Source organism: Ovis canadensis, chromosome 11 (assembly GCF_042477335.2).
Source record: "Ovis canadensis isolate MfBH-ARS-UI-01 breed Bighorn chromosome 11, ARS-UI_OviCan_v2, whole genome shotgun sequence".
NCBI lineage: Eukaryota > Metazoa > Chordata > Mammalia > Artiodactyla > Bovidae > Ovis > Ovis canadensis.
The window spans coordinates 54,812,785-54,831,520 of NC_091255.1; the positions used below are offsets into that span (position 1 = coordinate 54,812,785).

At 38.1% G+C, this 18,736-nt stretch overlaps 1 protein-coding gene across 1 annotated transcript in view; it reads left to right on the forward strand.

Annotated features, from left to right (window-relative positions):
* EFCAB3 (EF-hand calcium binding domain 3) overlaps positions 1-18,736 on the forward strand; it is a 493,997-nt gene that overhangs the window by 32,364 nt on the left and 442,897 nt on the right. Inside the window, exons 7-9 of the mRNA XM_069541641.1 lie at positions 636-779; positions 2,520-2,594; positions 16,329-16,472. Coding sequence (XP_069397742.1) covers positions 636-779; positions 2,520-2,594; positions 16,329-16,472 — 363 coding nt within the window. The remainder of the gene's footprint in view (positions 1-635; positions 780-2,519; positions 2,595-16,328; positions 16,473-18,736) is intronic.

Below are 18,736 nucleotides of genomic sequence, written 5' to 3' on the forward strand. Positions count from 1 at the left end.
TTACTTCCTACTTCACTGAAATCTGGTTTCCACCTCCAATACTTTAGTGAAACTTCTACTAGTAAAGTCATTAGTGTCTTTTAAAAAGTCTTTTTCTGGGATTTATCACTGTTATCTGTTGCCTCTTTTTCTGAAAACAAGGTGAATTCAACCCAGTTTAGTTCAGTAGACATTTTTTGAGAATCTGTTCTGAAGTAGATTCTGGGACTTGAAGAATGAAAAACCTTGCCCTCTATTAGCTGACTGTTTAACTGAAGGATACTTACTGACATCTAAGTAGTCAGAATACCAAGAGATTTGACTGACAACACACATAAGTTATAAGGAAGCAGAGAAAGGTTTAACATGTCCAGGAAAAGTTGTGGAAGCCTTTGCTTATGTGAGCCTTGCATGAGTTTTCTAATAGTTTCTGAGAATTCTTTAGAAACTCATAGGTTTAGAGGTTACTGGCTCCAGACATACCTAAATAAGTGACAAGACTGATGTTAAAGCAAAGAGTTGGAACACAAAGATTTGCACCTCTTTTTTCTTTAGTGATTGTCCCCCACCTGCCCCTCAGCCCTGACCCCGGAAAGGATGGGAGAATAAATGATTATTCCCTTGAATTAATTAACTGTTTTGTTATGTGTATTTAGGACTTCAGAAAGCCTGTAAAATTTTTAGTAAAATTCGAGGTGGTAAGATTTATGTGAATGATCTGCCAATGATCCGTCGCATCTTGAAGATCTCTATAAGTGACACAGAAATGCGAAAGGCACTGAAGACTGTTGATATTGATGGTAAGTTTTTAATGTGTTCATTAATAGTTTAGGGGGTGTACAGTCATGGACATAAGTTATATGTTGTTTTTGATTCAGTCACTCAGTCATGTCCAACTCTCTGCAACCCTGTAGACTGCAGCGCACCAGGCTTCCCTGTCTTTCACCATATCCCCGAGTTTGCTCAAACTCATGTCCGTTGAGTCAGTGATGCCATCCAACCATCTCGTCCTATATCATCCCTTTCTCCTCCTGCTTTCAATCTTTCTTGGCCTTAGGGTCTTTTCTAATGAGCTGGCTCTTCGTATCAGGTGGCTAAAGTATTGGAGCTTCAGCATATTCAAGGAATATTCAGGACTGATTTCCTTTAGGATTGACTGGTTTGATCTCTTTGTAGTCCAAGGGACTCTCAAGAGTCTTTTCCAGCACCACAGTTCAAAGGCATAAATTCTTCGGTGTTCAGCCTTCTTCTCAACTCTCACATCCATGCATGACTATTGGAAAAACCATAGCTTTGACTATAGGGGCCTTTGTCAGCAACGTAATGTCTCTGCTTTTTAATACACTGTCTAGGTTTGCCATGGTCAGATTAATTACAAATGATAGAAAAGTTAAACTTTAAAATGTTATAAAAAACATCTGTGCACATTTACAATAATGATATTAAAAAACTGGGCCTCTGATACACATGACTGGATTGATTGATTACTAGGTTGGGTTATGACATGCTGTCATCAACGTTTGATATTTTTAGACTTTTAATTTTTGCTAATTGCCTTAGTAAGAAATGGCATGGGATAGGGAAAGTTTCTTAAGGCAAAAAGTGTTTGAGATTAATATATTTGATATATTTAATTATATTAAAATTCATTGCCTGGGTTGGGAAGATCCCCTGGAGTAGGGCATGGCAACTCACTCCAATATTCTTGTTTGGAGAATCCCGTGGACAGAGGAGCCTGGTAGGCTACATACAGTCCATTGGGTCGCAAAGAGTTGAGATATGACTGAAGCAACTTAGCACGCATATTTAAAAAGTGAAAGTGAAAAGACAGGTTACAAACTTGGAGATATTTGCAATTCACAAAATTGACAAATGATTAGTTTACAAAATGTGTAAAGAATTCATACAAATCGATAACAAATAATGAAATAGAAAAGAGAACAAAACACATGGACAAGTATTTCACATAAAATACAACACATATAGTCAATAATTATATACAAATAGGTTCAACATCACTCTTGTTCAAGGACATAAAAATAAAACCCTAATAAATAACACTTTAAGTAGCTAGAGAAATTGGACATGACTGGACTATTGAACAACAACAGAAACCTAGAAAAATATATATTTTTGCACTCAATGTTTGATATTTGAATCAAAGAAGTAGATAATAGAGAACACATTACATTTACAGAGCATTCAAAGCTTGTTATTAATTAAGGGAGCCACAGGTCATAATATCCATCATCAAAAAGTGCATAAACAATAAACGCGGATAAGATGTGGAAAAAAGGGAACCCTCCTATACCATTGATGGAAATGTAAATTGGTACAACCACTATGGAGAACAGTATGGAGGTTCCTTAAAAACTAAAAATAGAACTACCACATGACTTGTGTATAGATTATGGTATTCTAATGTCAGTTGATTCTAGCCACACTTTTAGTTTGTATTTTTATCTTATATGCTCAGTGAATCTGCTGATAAATTTGCTAATGGAGTTTTTTTCTTTCTTTTTCTGAATCATTTCTTATAGTTAATGGAATGCTGGATTTTTCAGATTTCCTTAAGGCTGTGAATGATGTCTGTTATTTGGTCTCTCAGGATCCAGGTAAAAAGATTTTCTTCAGAATTATAGAAGAAAATTATTTTTGATGGTAACTGATTTTAGGGTGGGGTGGTTATACAAATTTATGTTTTTTCAGAATTTCTTAACTCCTTTTTGCCCTAGTAGTCCAGGTTGAGAAAAATTAGACATGGGCTGTTCTATAATAGGCACTAAAAAACCTGGATCACTGCTATGGTATCCTAATTTTCTGTCCCCAGTCTCCACTTTTTCCTGTACACAACTACGAGACCAATTTTCTTAAAACACAATTTTTGTCATGTCAATATCTCAAAAACTTAGCTGCTCTTCTTAGGCCAAACTCTTATGCTTCTGGTCCTCACTTCTTCATAATTTTGCTTGCTGTTCTTCCTTTCTCCGTAAATCTTTCCCAGGCAAGAGCCCCATGCTCCAGTTCAGTTCAGTCACTTAGTCATGTCCAACTCTTTGTGACCCCATGGACTTCAGGCTTCCCTGTCCATCATCATCTCCCGGGGCTTACTCAAACTCATGTCCATGGAGTCGATGATGCCATCCCACAGTCTCATTCTCTGTTGTCCCCTTCTCCTCCTGCCTTCAATGTTTCCCATCATCAGGGTCTTTTCTTATGAACCAGCTCTTCACATCAGGTGGCCAAAGTTTTGGAATTCAGCTTCAGCATCAGTCCTTCCAATGAACATTCAGGGCTGATTTCCTTTACGATGGACTGGTTGGATCTCCTTGCAGTCCAGGGGACTCTCAAGAGTCTTCTCCAACACCACAGTTCAAAAGCATCAATTCTTCGGCACTCAGCTTTCTTCACAGTCCAACTCTCACATCCATACATGACTTACTGGAAAAACCATAGCTTTGACTAGACGGACGTTTGTTGGCAAAGTAATGTCTCTGCTTTTGAATATGCTGTCTAGGTTGGCCATAGCTTTTCTTCCCAGGAGCAAGCGTCTTTTAATTTAATGGCTGCAGTCACCATCTGCAGTAATTTTGGAGCTCAAGAAAATAGTCTTGAGAATGTTTCCATTGTTTCCCCATCTATTTCCCATGAAGTGATGGGACCAGATGCCATGATCTTAGTTTTCTGAATGTTGAGCTTTAAGCCACTCTCCTTTTTCACTTTCATCAAGAGGCTCTTTAGTTCTTCTTCACTTTCTGCCATAAGGGTGGTGTTATCTGCATGTCTGAGGTTATTGATATTTCCTGGCAATCTTGATTCCAGCTTGTGCTTCATCCAGCCTGGCATTTCACATGATGTATTCTGCATATAAGTTAAATAAGCAGGGTGACAATATACAGCCTTGACATACTCCTTTCCCGATTTAGAACCAGTCTGTTGTTCCATGTCCAGTTCTAATTGTTGCTTCCTGATCTGCATACTGATTTCTCAGGAGGCAGGTCAGGTGGTCTGGTATTCCCATCTCTTTCAGAATTTCCCAATTGATTGTGATCCACACAGTCAAAGGCTTTGGCATAGTCAATGAAGCAGAAGTAGATGTTTTTCTGGAATTCTTTTGCTTTTTTGATGATCCAACAGATGTTGGCAATTTGATCTCTGGTTCCTCTACCTTTTCTCAATCCAGCTTGAACATCTGGAAGTTCATGGTTCATATACTGTGAACCTCCTGGCTTGGAGGATTTTGAGCATTACTTTACTAGCATGTGAGATGAGTGCAATTGTGCAGTAGTTTGAACATTTGGCATTGCCTTTCTTTGGGGTTGGAATGAAAACTGACCTTTTCCAGTCCTGTGGCCATTGCTGAGTTTTCCAAATGTGGTGACATATTGTGTACAACACTTTAATAGCATCATCTTTTAGAATTTGAAATAGCTTAGCTTAGCTGGAATTGCATCACCTCCACTAGCTTTGTTCGTTGTGATGCTTCCTAAGGCCCACTTGACTTCACATTCCAGAATGTCTGGCTCTAGGTGAGTGATCACACCATTGTGACTATCTGGGTCATGAAGACCTTTTTTGTACAGTTCTGTGCATTCTTGCCACCTCTTCTTAATATCTTCTGCTTTTGTTAGGTCCCTACCATTTCTGTCCTTTACTGAGCCCATGTTTGCATGAAATATTCCCTTGGTATCTGTAATGTTCTTGAAGCGCCCTCTAGTCTTTCCCATTCTATTGTTTTCCTCTATTTCTTTGCATTGACCACTGTGGAAGGCTTTCTATCTCTCGCTATTCTTTGGAACTCTGCATTCAAATGGGTATATCTTTCCTTTTCTCCTTTGCCTTTAGCTTCTATTCTTTTCTCAGTCATTTGTAAGGCCTCCTCAGACAAGCATTTTGCCTTTTTTCCCCATGCTCCAGTTAGTCATAAATCTCCATACCTGCCAATTGCGTTCTTACTTCATGCCTTAGTTCATTTTTTTCCCTTCTGTTGAAGACTCATATCTGTTTTCTTGTCTACCCTTGACAGTTCTTTTCCCATTGCCTGGAATCTGCATGAGTTTCTACCTCAAGTTTTCAAATTACTGAATTGTCTCTTAATAGCTTTTAGCTTGCACTGCATATAAATGGTAAAGAAAATAGTTGAAAGGACTATTCATGTTAATGATAGAAATAGTGCTTCCAAAGGTCTGCAATCTCTAGTGTTTGTGATCTAATTTTAGCAGTCCTTTTGTTTTTCCCTTAGTCAAGATCAAGTTTCTGTGCTTATAGAAGATTACATACATTGGGATTATATATATTTATTGTCAGCCAACCTGTATTTTCTTAGAATCAAGGATACATGAATGTGATAGTCAATATTCCTGAGTAAGCAAACAAGAGACAAGAAAAACTCTTCAAAGTTTACTGATTCATTAATGTAATAAATGTTATTAAATGCCTACCATATGAAGCTGTGATTAATATAGACATGGTGCTTGGTTTGCTTTTCCTTTTTTAATTCCTTACTTCCTACTTGGCATTTTGATTAATTCCTGTGGCGTTGGGATTCTCTTTTATCTCCTTGGTTTTTGACTTACAGCCTTTTCCTGACCATAGATTTATATGTTTGTTTGGACTTCCTAAGGCCTACTTGTTGTTCTACAGTTAAGAATAGCTGATTTGCTCCCTTATATTCCTTGTTTTTCAATTCCTGGTTTCCTATTTTGACCTTATTTCTGTTTATTGCCACATGTTCTGAGACTAATCAGGAGGTCCCAGGCTTCTTTTTTTCCTTTTAAATAAACACACAGAATTCTTGAATGTTATTTTTATAAAATATCCAATAAATATTTAAGTGTATAAAGATGTGAAACACTCTTTAATTCCTCCTATAATTTAATGTTGACCTTAGAATCCATTTTGTATTCAATTATGAATATATATATATATGTATTTTGTAAGATGAGATAAGTTACCAATTTTAGGCAGAGGGTTGATTGAACCCAGGTCTCCCACATTACAGGTGGATTCTTTACCAGCTGAGCCGCAAGGGAAGCCCTTTGATCTCACAGAAGCTAGTAAAAAGATGAAGCATACAGTTAGGAATTGAGAGACCCTCTAAAAAAGGGAAAAATAGAAATAATCTACTTTAAGAGAAAAGAGTCATGCTATATACATTGTTTTCTAGTATGATTTTTAAAAAATAAGTAATATATCTTGAAAAGTTTTCCATGTTAATAGATACAGGTCAGCCTTTTATTTTTTTATTGACTTAAAAATAAATTTATTTATTTTAGCCTTTCATTTTCAAATAGCTACATGGTATCTGAAAATGTAGATATACTGTAATTTAACCCCATAATGTTGAATATTTAATTGGTTGATAGTATATTCAAAAGCAGAGACATTACTTTGCCGACTAAGGTCCATCTAGTCAAGGCTCTGGTTTTTCCTGTAGTCATGTGTGGATGTGAGAGTTGGACTGTGAAGAAGGCTGAGCACTGAAGAATTGATGCTTTTGAACTGTGGTGTTGGAGAAGACTCTTGAGAGTCCCTTGGACTGCAAGGAGATCCAACCAGTCCATTCTGAAGGAGATCAGTCCTGGGATTTCTTTGGAAGGAATGATGGTAAAGCTGAAACTCCAGTACTCTGGCCACCTCATGCAAAGAGTTGACTCATTGGAAAAGACTCTGATGCTGGTCTTAGGGGGAATGCTTTCAGTTTTTCACCACTGAGAATAATGTTTGCTGTAGGCTTATCATATATGGCCTTTACTATTTTGAGGTAGGTTCCTTCTATGCCCATTTTTTGAGGAGTTTTAATCATAAATGGGTGCTGAATTTTGTCAAAGGCTTTTTCTGCACCTGTTGAGATTATCATACATAGTTTTTATCTTTCAATTTGTTAATATGGTATATCACTTGATTGATTTGCATATATTGAAGAATCTTTGCATCCCTTGAAGAAACCCAATTTGATGATGGTGTATGAGTTTTATGATGTGTAACTGAATTCTGTTTGCTAGAATTTTGTTGAGGATTTTTGCATCTATGTTCATCAGTGATATTGGCCTGTAGTTTTCTTTTTGTGTGTTGTCTTTGTCTGGTTTTGGTATCAGGGTGATGGTAGCCTCGTAGAATGAGTTTGGAAGTATTCCTTCCTCTGAAATTTTCTGAAAGAATTTTAGAAGGATAAGCATTAGCTCTTCTCTAAATGTTTGATAGAATTCTCCTGTGAAGCCATTTGGTCCTGGGCTTTTGTGTTTTGGAAGATTTTTGATCCCAGCTTCAATTTCAGTGCTTGTAATTGTGTTGTTCATAATTTCTTTTTCTTCCTGGTTCAGTCTTGGAAGATTGAACTTTTCTAAGAACCTGTCCATTTTTCCAGGTTATCTATTTTATTGCATATGGTTGTTCATAATAGTCTCTTATAATCCTTTTTATTTCTGCACTGGCTGTTGTAACTTCTCCTTTTTCATTTCTAACTTTGTTGATTTGATTCTTCTTTCTTTCTTTCGTGATGAGTCTGACTAAAGGTTTGTCAGTTTTATCTTCTCAAAGAACCAGCTTTTAGTTTTATTAATCTGTACTATTGTTTCTTTGATTTCTTTTTCATTTATTTCTGCTTGGATCATTATGATTTCTTTTCTTCTACTAATTATGTTTTCTTTTTTGTTCTTCTTTTTCCACTTGATTTAGGTGTAAAGTTAGGTTGTCTAGTCAATGTTTTTCTTGTTTCTTGAGATAGGATTGTGTTGCTATAAACTTCCCTCTTAGAACTGCTTTTGAGTTGTGTTTTCATTGTCATTTGTTTCTAGAAATTTTTGATTTCCCTTTTGATTTCTTCAGTAAACTGTTGGTTATTTAGAAACGTGTTATTTAATCTCCATGTGTTTGTGTTTCTTATACTTTTTTTCTTGTAATTAATATCCAATCTCATAGCATTGTGGTCAGAGGAGATGCTTGATACAATTTCAGTTTTCTTAAATTTACTGAGGTTTGATTTATGACTCAAGATGTGGTCTATCCTGGAGAATGTTCCATGTGCATTTGAGAGGAAAGTGTATTCTTCTGTATTTGGATGGAATGTCTTGAAGATATCAATGAGCTCCATCTCATCTAATGTATCATTTAAGACTTGGGTTTCCTTATTAATTTTCTGTTTTGATGATCTGTCCATTGGTGTGAGTGAGGTGTTTAAATCTCCTACTATTATTGTGTTACTGTCAGTTTCTCCTTTTATGTCTGTTAGTGTTTGTCTTATGTATTGAGGTGCTCATATGTTGGGTGCATAGATATTTACAATTGTTATGTCTTCCTCCTGGATTGATCCCTTGATCATTATGTAGTGTCCTTCCTTATCTCTTGTAATCTTCTTTATTTTAAGGTGTATTTTTTTCCTGATATGAGGATTGCTACTCCAGCTTTCTTTTGCTTCCCATTTGCATGGAATATATTTTTCCATCCTCTCACTTTCAGTGTATATGTGTCTTTAGGTCTGAAGTGGGTTTCTTATAGACAGCATAGATATGGGTCTTACTTTTGTATGTGAGGGCTTCCCTGGTGGCTCAGAGGTTAAAGCATCTTCCTGCAATGCAGGAGACCTGGGTTCTATCCCTGGGTCAGGAAGATCCCCTGGAGAAGGAAATGGCAACCCACTCCAGTATTCTTGCCTGGAGAATCCCATAGACAGAGGAGCCTGGTGGGCTACAGTCCACGGGTTGCAAAGAGTCGGACACGACTGAGTGAGCGACTTAACTATTATTGTGTTACTGTCAGTTTCTCCTTTTATGTCTGTTAGTGTTTGTCTTATGTATTGAGGTGCTTCTATGTTGGGTGCATAGATATTTACAATTGTTATGTCTTCCTCTTGGATTGATCCCTTGATCATTATGTAGTGTCCTTCCTTATCTCTTGTAATCTTCTTTATTTTAAGGTGTATTTTTTTCTGATATGAGGATTGCTACTCCAGCTTTCTTTTGCTTCTCATTTGCATGGAATATATTTTTCCATCCTCTCACTTTCAGTCTGTATGTGTCTTTAGGTCTGAAGTGGGTTTCTTGTAGACAGCATAGATATGGGTCTTGTTTTTGTATACTTTTAGCCAGTCTGTGTCTTTTGGTTGGAGCATTTAATCCATTTACATTTAAAGTAATTATTGATATATATGTTCCTATTGCCATTTTCTTAATTATTTGAAATTGATTTTGTAGATCTTCCCCCCCTTTGACTATAGAAGTCCCTTTAACATTTGTTGTAAAGCCAGTTTGGTGGTACTGAATTCTTTAAACTTTTGCTTGTCTGAAAAACTTTTTATTTCTCCATCAATTTTGAATGAGATCCTTGCTGGGTACAGTAATCTTGGTTGTAGATTTTTCCCTTTCAGTACTTTAATATATCCTGCTATTCCCTTCTGGCCTGCAGAGTTTCTGCTGAAAGATCAGCTGTTAAGTGTATGGGGTTTCCCTTTTATGTTACTTGTTGCTACTCCCTTGCTGCTTTTAATATTCTTTCTTTGTGTTTATTTTTTGTTAGTTTGATTAGTATGTGTCTTGGTGTGTTTTTCCTTGGGTTTATTCTGTATGGGACTCTTTGTGCTTCTTGGACTTCACTGACTATTTCCTTTTCCATGTTGGATAAGTTTTCAACTATAATATCAATCAAAAATTTTCTCATACCCTTTCTTTTTCTCTTCTTCTGGGACCTCTATAATTTGAATGTTGGTGCGTTTGATATGGTCCCAGAGGTCTCTGAGACTGTCCTTGGCTCTTTTCATTCTTTTACTTTATTCTGCTCTTCAGAAGTTATTTCCACTATTTTATCTTCCAGCTCACTGATTTGTTCTGCTTCAGATATTCTATTGATTCCTTTCAGAGTATTTTTAATTTCAGTAATTGTGTTGTTTGTCTCTATATGTTTATTGTTTAATTCTTCTAGATCTTTGTTAATTGATTCTTACAATTTCTCCATTTTGTTTTCAAGGTTTTTGAACATCTTTACTATCATTATTCTGAATTCTTTCTCAGGTAGTTTGCCTATTTCCTCCTCATTTATTTGGAGTTCAGTGCTTCTAGTTTGTTCTTTTATTTGTGCCATATTTCTCTGCCTTTTCATTATTATTATTATTTTTTAGGGTATTGTGTTTGAGGTCTCCTTTCTCATGCTTCAAGGGAAGTTGAATTTTTTCCTTGAAGAAGATTGAATTCCTTCTTCCTTTTGGTTTCTGCACTCCTAAGATCGGTCCTGTGGTTTGTGTGAGCTTGTATAGGGTGAGATTTATGCTGAGTTTTTGTTTGTTTGTTTGTTTTTCCTCTGATGGGCAAGGCTAAGTGAGGTGGTAATCCTGTCTGCTGATGATTGGGTCTGTATTTTTGTTTAAATGAGGTGTCCTGCACAGGGTGCTACTGGTGGTTGGGTGATGCCAGGTCTTGTATTCCAGTGGTTTCCTTTGTGTGAGTTCTCACTATTTGATACTCCCTAGGGTTAGTTCTCAGGTAGTCTAGGTCTTGGAGTCAATGCTCCTACTCAAAAGGCCCAGGGCTTGATCTGTGGTCAGGAATGAAGATTCCACAAGTGGTTTGTTATGGCATTAGGTGAGATTAAAGCAAATATCCAAAAATAAGAAACCAAAGATGAACCCCAGACAAATATCAGTTACAAAATCAGGCAAATAATAACTAAAATAATGGAATATACACATATACATATACACCCATGAGAAAAGTGAAAACAGTCCAACAAAAATAAAGTACAGTAGACTGATCTGGTGAACAAAGGAAATAAAAAATTATATTTACCAGTTAACAAAACTAACTTAAATACAGATTGGAAAACAAAACTAAAACAAGGTGCCAAGTGGAGAATAAAGCAATGAAAACAAAACGAACAAATATGTTGGGAGAAAAGGAAAGAAATAAAAGAAAGAAATAATAGATATACAAAGTTAAATAGAGGTAGATGAAGATTTATGTACATTAAAGATTAACTGCAAGGGGAAAAACAGTAGGAACGGCAAACAAAGAAGTAAATGTAGAAAAATATAATAGGTTTTTAAAAATTAAAATAAGAAAAGGATAAAAACAGAAGAAGAAAGAAAAAAGAAAAATGCCACAAAACTGCAAAAGCCCAATGTATTAAGCAGAAGTTTATAACAACAATAGAAAGTGTGACTGAAAATACACATATATACACCCATAAGCAAAATCAAAACAGTCCAACAAAAATAAAGTACAGTAGATTGACCTGGCAAACAAAGGAAAACAAAAATTGTATCTATCAGAACGAAACTAATTAAAGCACAAACTGGAAAACAAAACTAAAGCAAGGTGCCAATTGGGGAATAAAGCAATGAAAATAAAACTAACAAATATGTTGAGAGGGAAGGAGAGAAAGAAAAGAAAGAATAGATATACAAAGTTAAGTAGAGGTAGATGAAGAAGATTTATATACGTTAAAGATTAACTACAAGGGGAAAAAACAGTAGGAAAAGCAAACAAGGAATATATGTAGAAAAAATAATAATAGGTTAACAAATTAAAAATTAAAATTAAAAAAGAGAAAACAAAAAAAAAAAAAGGAGGAAAACTCCACAGAACTGCAAAAGCCCTATGTAGAGGCAGAGGTTTATGACAACAATAAAAAATGAGACAGAAAAAAAAAGCTCAAAAGCTTAATTGGATTTCTTAGTGCCAATAAAGCCAACAACTACAACAGAGGAAGGAAAAAAGGAAAACAACAACAACAACACAAAATCCACAAGTATCTACAGAAAAAGTAAAAATAAGAATAATAAATGTTTTTCTTGAGCCACTGCTGTCAAGAGTCCTTTCCCTTGCTGGGAGTCACAGTCTACCTTACCTCCCTAGGATGCCCTCCAACACTGCTGATTTCTGGACCTGCATTTGGAGCCCCTCAGATTCTAATCTGGTCCTCGTCCTGTGTGTTCTTGCCTCCAATGTCCACAGCTATCAGAACTAGTACATTTTTTTTAAAAATGGGAGCTCTCAATGCTCTTTTATATAGTCCATTGACACAGAGTCTGCTTAGTTGATCTTTTAGATTTAATCTGCAGCTTGTACAGATGTTGGGAAGGTTTGGGGTCTTATTCCTTAGCCACACTGCCCATGGGTTGCAATTGTGGTTTTATTTCCACCTCTACATGTGGGTCATCTACTGGGGTTTAGCTGCTGAGGCTAAACCCTGGAGGGCTAGCCCTGGAGGGCTAGCCCTGGAGGGCTTGGGTTTCCCCCCGTGAGGGCCAGGTGTGGAGGTGGTGCAACTGCTTGGGTCACAGGAATTCTGGCAGCACTAGGTACTCAGGGGGGTTGGTGGCTAGGGCAGCAGGAAATATAGTGCTCTAGAAGGGTATGGCAACCAGTATTGGCCAATATGCTGCAGTATTCTTGCCTGGAGAACCCCCTCTCTGATAGAGAAGCCTGACAGGCCACAGTCTACAGGGTCGCAAACAGTCAGACATGACCGAAGCGACCCTGTGTGCAATAGATGCAAGACTTTTTTTTTGCCCATGGTAGCTCTGCCCCAGTGAGACTTGAGTGTGAAGGTGGTGCAGCTGCTTGGCTTGTGGGGACCCTGGCAGCACCAAGTGTGCAGGGACACAGACTGCCTCTGCCGCAGGAGTTACAGCCCTATCAGAGTCTTTTTTTTTTTTCCAAGCCGCTTGTAGCTGTCAGTCAGAAGGCCTTTTTGGCCAGTCTTTCTCTGTAGCTCCGCCTGTTCAGGCACTTAGAGGGCTCCCTTGCCTGGGGTCCTTCTCTGTTTGGCGTGTCAGGCAAATAGAGATGCCCCCCTGCCTGGGGTCCTACTCTGTAGATAGGTGCATCAGGCACTCAAAGGGGCACCCTGGGTGGGGTCCTACTCTGTAGTTCAGTGCATCAGGCATTTGATGGGTCAGCCTCTCTATTGTTCAGCTGCCAATGCTGGCCTGTGGGGAGAGAGAGGCTATGGTGATGGCTCCACCCTACATGTGACTCAGCAGTGTCGCAGTTGCTTCCATGGTTGCCTCGCTTTCCTTCACTGGCATTTCCCACCACGATCTCCCTCGCATCCCCTCAATCTATCTCTCTGAAGTCAATAGCAGCCCTCACCCTGGGATTGCTCCACAATCCCTAAACTCCAGCTCCCAGCTGCTGCGCCTTCCAGGAGACCAGTGTTCCTGCCCGATGTGTGTATCGCTGTGGCAAGGACCGTCTGATTCTCATTCCAATTAGGCTGCCACCAATCAGCTGTTTCACTCTGAGCCTTAAATGTTTCTTCTCTGACTCAGACAGTTGCCCCATTGTGGGGATCAGACCCCTGCTTCAGTTCCCCCACCTGCTGAAGGCAGGTCTGGTCCTGCTACCACTCCTGTTTTTCTCCCTAGATCCTTCATCCTATTGAGTTTTGCATGGTTCTATATATTCTTTTCCACAGGTCAGGTACTCCTGTCTGTTCTCAGCTGGAGTTCTGCATGCACTTCTGTGTCTGAAGGTGTATTCCTGATGTATCCTTGGAGAGAGGTGTACTCCATGGTCCACCTACTCCTCTGCCATCTTGTTCTCTTTCCTCTGCTGTTTTTGCTCACTTCACTAATAACTGATAGCTGAATGAATAGTGCTCAGTTCTTGCTCTTCTACTGTGCTTATCTAAGGACTTGTAGATCATTATGTTTACTATATGCTGAATTCCAAGGAAATCTAGTCTGACTACAAAGTGATTTGCCCTCTGGAATTATTTGAATTGTGCTTCCTTATCAACGTAAATTAAGGGATATAGTGGTCTAAGTTACACTTAAATATCTTAAATGTAGTATTTTGATACAGATAACTGTTTAGGATCAATGCAGGGAAAAAGAAGAAAACAACAGAATGGGAAAGACTAGAGATCTCTTCAAGAAAATTAGAGATACCAAGGGAACATTGCATGCAAAGATGGGCTCGATAAAGGACAGATATGGTATGGACCTAACAGAAGCAGAAGATATTAAGAAGAGGTGGCAAGAATACACAGAAGAACTGTACGAAAAAGATCTTCATGACCCAGATAATCACGATGGTGTGATCACTCATGTAAAGCCAGACATCCTGGAATGTGAAGTCAAGTGGGCCTTAAGAAGCACTATACGAACAAAGCTAGTGGAGGTGATGGAATTCCAGTTGAGCTCTTTCAAATCCTGAAAGATGATGCTGTGAAAGTGCTGCACTCAATATGTCAGCAAATTTGGAAAACTCAGCAGTGGCCACAGGACTGGAAAAGGTCAGTTTTCATTCCAATCCCAAAGGAAGACAATGCCAAAGAATGCTCAAACTACCTCACAATTGTACTCATCTCACATGCTAGTAAAGTAATGCTCAAAATTCTCCAAGCCAGGCTTCAGCAATATGTGAACTGTAAGCTTGCAAGCTGGTTTTAGAAAAGGCAAAGGAACCAGAGGTCAAATTGCCAACATCCTCTGGATCATTGAAAAAGCAAGAGAGTTCCAGAAAACCATCTACTTCTGCTTTATTGACTATGCCAAAGCCTTTGACTGTGTGGATCACAATCAACTCTGGAAGATTATGAAAAGAGATGGGAATACTAGACCACCTGACCTTCCTCTTGAGAAATCTATATGCAGGTCAGGAAGCAACAGTTAGAACTGGACATGGAACAACAGACTGATTCCAAATAGGAAAAGGTGTACATCAAGGCTGTATATTGTCACCCTGCTTATTTAACTTATATGCAGAATACATCATGAGAAATGCTGGGCTGGAAGAAACACAAGCTGGAATTAAGATTGCCGGGAGAAACATCAGTAACCTCAGATATGCAGATGACACCACCCTTATGGCAGAAAGTGAAGAGGAGCTAAAAAGCCTCTTGATGAAAGTGGAAGAGGAGAGTGAAAAAGTTGGCTTAAAGCTCAACATTCAGAAAACTAAGATCATGGCATCTGGTCCCATCACTTCATGGCAAATAGATGGGGAAACGGTAGAAACAGTGTCAGGCTTTATTTTTCTGGGCTCCAAAATCACTGCAGATGGTGATTGCAACCATGAAATTAAAAGACACTTACTCCTTGGAAGGAAAGTTATGACCAACCTTGATAGCATATTGAAAAGGAGAGACATTACTTTGCCAACAAAGGTCCGTCTAGTCAAGGCTATGGTTTCTCCTGTGGTCATGTATGGATGTGAGAGTTGGACTGTGAAGAAAGCTGAGTGCCGAAGAATTGATGCTTTTGAACTGTGGTGCTGGAGAAGACCCTTGAGAGTCCCTCAGACTGCAAGGAGATCCAAACAGTCCATCCTAAAGATCAGTCCTGGGTGTTCATTGGAAGGACTGATGTTGAAGTTGATGCTCCAATACTTTGACCACCTCATGCAAAGAGTTGACTCATTGGAAAAGACCCTGATGCTGGGAGGTATTGGGGGCAGGAGGAGAAGGGGACGACAGAAGATGAGATGGCTGGATGGCATCACTGACTTGATGCACAGGAATTTGGGTGAACTCCGGGAGTTGGTGATGAACAGGGAGGCCTGGCGTGCTGCAATTCATGGGATCGCAAAGAGTTGGACACGACTGAGGGACTGAACTGAACTTAACTGTTTAGGTTTTAAGGAAGCCTTCTTTTGGGGGGAGATTCTCTTCATCATTATATTTACTTTCTTTTAACCGTGTTCTTCCCAGTTCACTTTTGATATCAAGGACAGTTAAGAGATTTCTATGGATAAATAGACATTTTAATAGTGGTTAAACCATTGTCAAATTTGTGTAGTATATTAAAAATCTGAAGAAAATTCTGTATTTACACCATTCTTCTCTCTTTTACAGTATCTTTCCTAAATTACGCTTTAATTAATAACTGCCCCCAATTTTGGATTAAGGTGTCTTGCTATTGTAGATTATACCACTGTTAAGAAATTGTTAAACCTAAAAGTTTTAACTAAGAGGTGAGTATAGTATAATGATTAAGAGCAAACATTTTGGATTAGAATTCTGGCTTTTCCATATACTTAAAGTACAATCAGAAGGGACTTTCTGAGCCTTAGTTTCCTTATCTGTAATGTAGGGATAATGAAAAATTTTATTTATAGGCCAATTGTGATAATGGAATTATATAGCCCGTAAATTTTTAGCACAGTTCCTGGCACATAGACAGCATTCAGTAAAAACCAGTTATTATTGATAATATTATTTTAGCAGTATAATAGTATAATAGCAAATATTACATTTTATACTAAGAATATGGCTAGAATTGGGCAAATGCCTACTTGCAGGTAAATTTTTAGAAATCCTCAAATTTATTTTTCCCAGATCAAAATCTGCTCTTCCAGGGAGAAATGTTGATTGTCATCGATACAGTAATTTCTTTGTTTATTGTACTTTTGCAGCATTTCAGAATGCCTTGAAGATTTTTCACAGGATAAAAGGTGGTCGAGTTCCAGCTTCTGAAGTGGATAAAGTGTTGGATAGCATGGATATCTTGGTAGTCCCTGAAACTTTGCAGGAAGTGATAAAATATGCTAATATCAACAGTGAGTTATTTGAATCGATGTATACGTATTTCTTTCTTGGCTACCAATTTTCGTGATTCATCCTTTACTTCTCCTTTTCCTACTTGATTTTTGCCCTTTGCCATGACACTGCTTGCTGGTGTCTATGATAAAAGATGGTCTAGAAAAATTAAGTGAGAAATTTCTAATTGTTATATTTTGGTATGTTTGGCACAAATATAAGAGAAAAATGGATTTTTTTTTCTTTTCATTGTTATCTCTCATTTCAAATAGTCATTTCTTGTCTTTGTGGAGAGGTAGTTTCTGTGGTATCAAGAGCATTGACTCCACAGGTTAGGAGACCTAAATTTCTTAAATTTCCAACTTTGTTTTGTAGCTTTGATTACAAAATCTTCCTGTGCTGTATAATTACATTCTCTTTAAACAGTATATTTAGCATATATTTTATATTAGGTGTTTACATGTGACCAAGAGATGTCCTATAATAATGGATTGATTAGTGATTGATTAATTGATTTATCCATTCATTCAATGAGTCAGATAGTCATTTAATATCTACTGTGCCTGAAACTGGTAGGTGATAGATACACAGATGAATAAAACATATTTATTGTTCTGAAGGAGCTCGCTCACATTCTGATGTAGAAAAAGGCAAATAAACTGAAAATTATGATAATATATGTAGCAAATACTATTATAGAGTGTATATATGCATATTGGAAGCACTAGAGAAAGATTATTAGAGGAGGTGACATGAGCTAAATGTTGAAGGATTTGTAGGAGTTAGTTGCAGATGGTGGTAGAGGGTGAAACTTTTTAGACTAAGGGAGCAGTTTGTGTAAATGTGGCAGGAATATAATCAGACATGGCATCCTTTCTGGTGGGATTCTACTGGATTTTGTCGTTTGGTAGTAGTGGCTTTATAGTGGGCCTTTGGTTGGTGAAGTGTAGTCTGGAGGTAGAAGCAGGCTGCATGCAGTTTCAATAGGTAGTCATTTATGGTGGGCTCTTAGGTAATAGACATGAGTGGAGAGATCTATGTATTAGAGCATGAAGATGTATATAAATAAGAATTTTAAAGACTAATCTCAAGTCGTATTATTAAATAGCCTTCAGGGCATGCTCTACCAGGAGCAACGGAAATCATATATGAAACGACTGCAGTGCCTTGCTTTTTGGCTTATGAAATTCTAGTCTGGGCTTCTAGGTCACCCTCTTTATTTGGAGACATGGATTAGACAAATAATACTAATTTCATAGGATTATTGTAGGATATAGATATAAAAATTTATCACTGTTTGGCACCTAGAACAGGCTCAAGAAATGTGAAGCAGAAACCCAAGAATCATCCTTGACAGCTATATTTTCTATGTTTTCCTTGTGAAATTATTACAAAGCACTATTATTTTAAAATCCTACATATCTCTTAAATCTTTCTGTTTTCCAGCATTACTACATTTTTCCTTAGGACAGTTGGAGGTCTACCCATATTCTAGCAAGTCTGCCCGTATCTGGGCTTCCCTGATAGCTCAGTTGGTAAAGAAGCTGCCTGTAATGCAGGAGACCCTGGTTCAATTCCTGGGTCTGAAAGATCCCCTGGAGAAGGGACAGGCTACCCACTCCAGTATTCTTGGCCTTCCCTTGTGGCTCAGCTGGTAAAGAATCTGCCTGCAATATGAGAGACCTGGGAGACCTTGATCCCTGGGTTGGGACTCTCTCCTGGAAAAGGGAAAGGCTGCCTACTCCAGTATTCTGGCCTGGAGAATTCCTTGAAGTCACAAAGAGTTGGACACGACTGAGCAACTTTCGCTTTTCACTTTCATGCATATCTCCCTTTACACTGTGGCCAGAAAGATCTTTTCAAAAGAAACATCTGGTCATATTACCTTCTTTGTATAAAATCTAATAATACCTCTTTAATGTACAAGACTTTGCAAAGTCTGGCCTTTACCTGGATCTTAGCTTTATCTCAGACTACGTCCTCCCTTACCGTCTGTGCCTTTTTAGAGTTTCAACCTTATACTGCTTTCCTCCTGCCACAGCCATTACACATATTCTGTTCTTTTCCTGGAATATTTCTCTCCTCCTAGTTATTCCTGCTTATATTTGAAAAGTAAAAGTGAAAGTCAGTCATGTCTGACTCTTTGTGACCCTATGGACTACACAGTCCATGGAATTCTCCAGCCCAGAATACTGGAGTGGGTAGCCTTTCCCTTCACCAGGGGATCTACCCAATCCAGGGATTGAACCCAGGTCTCCTGCATTGCAGGCCTATTCTTTACCAG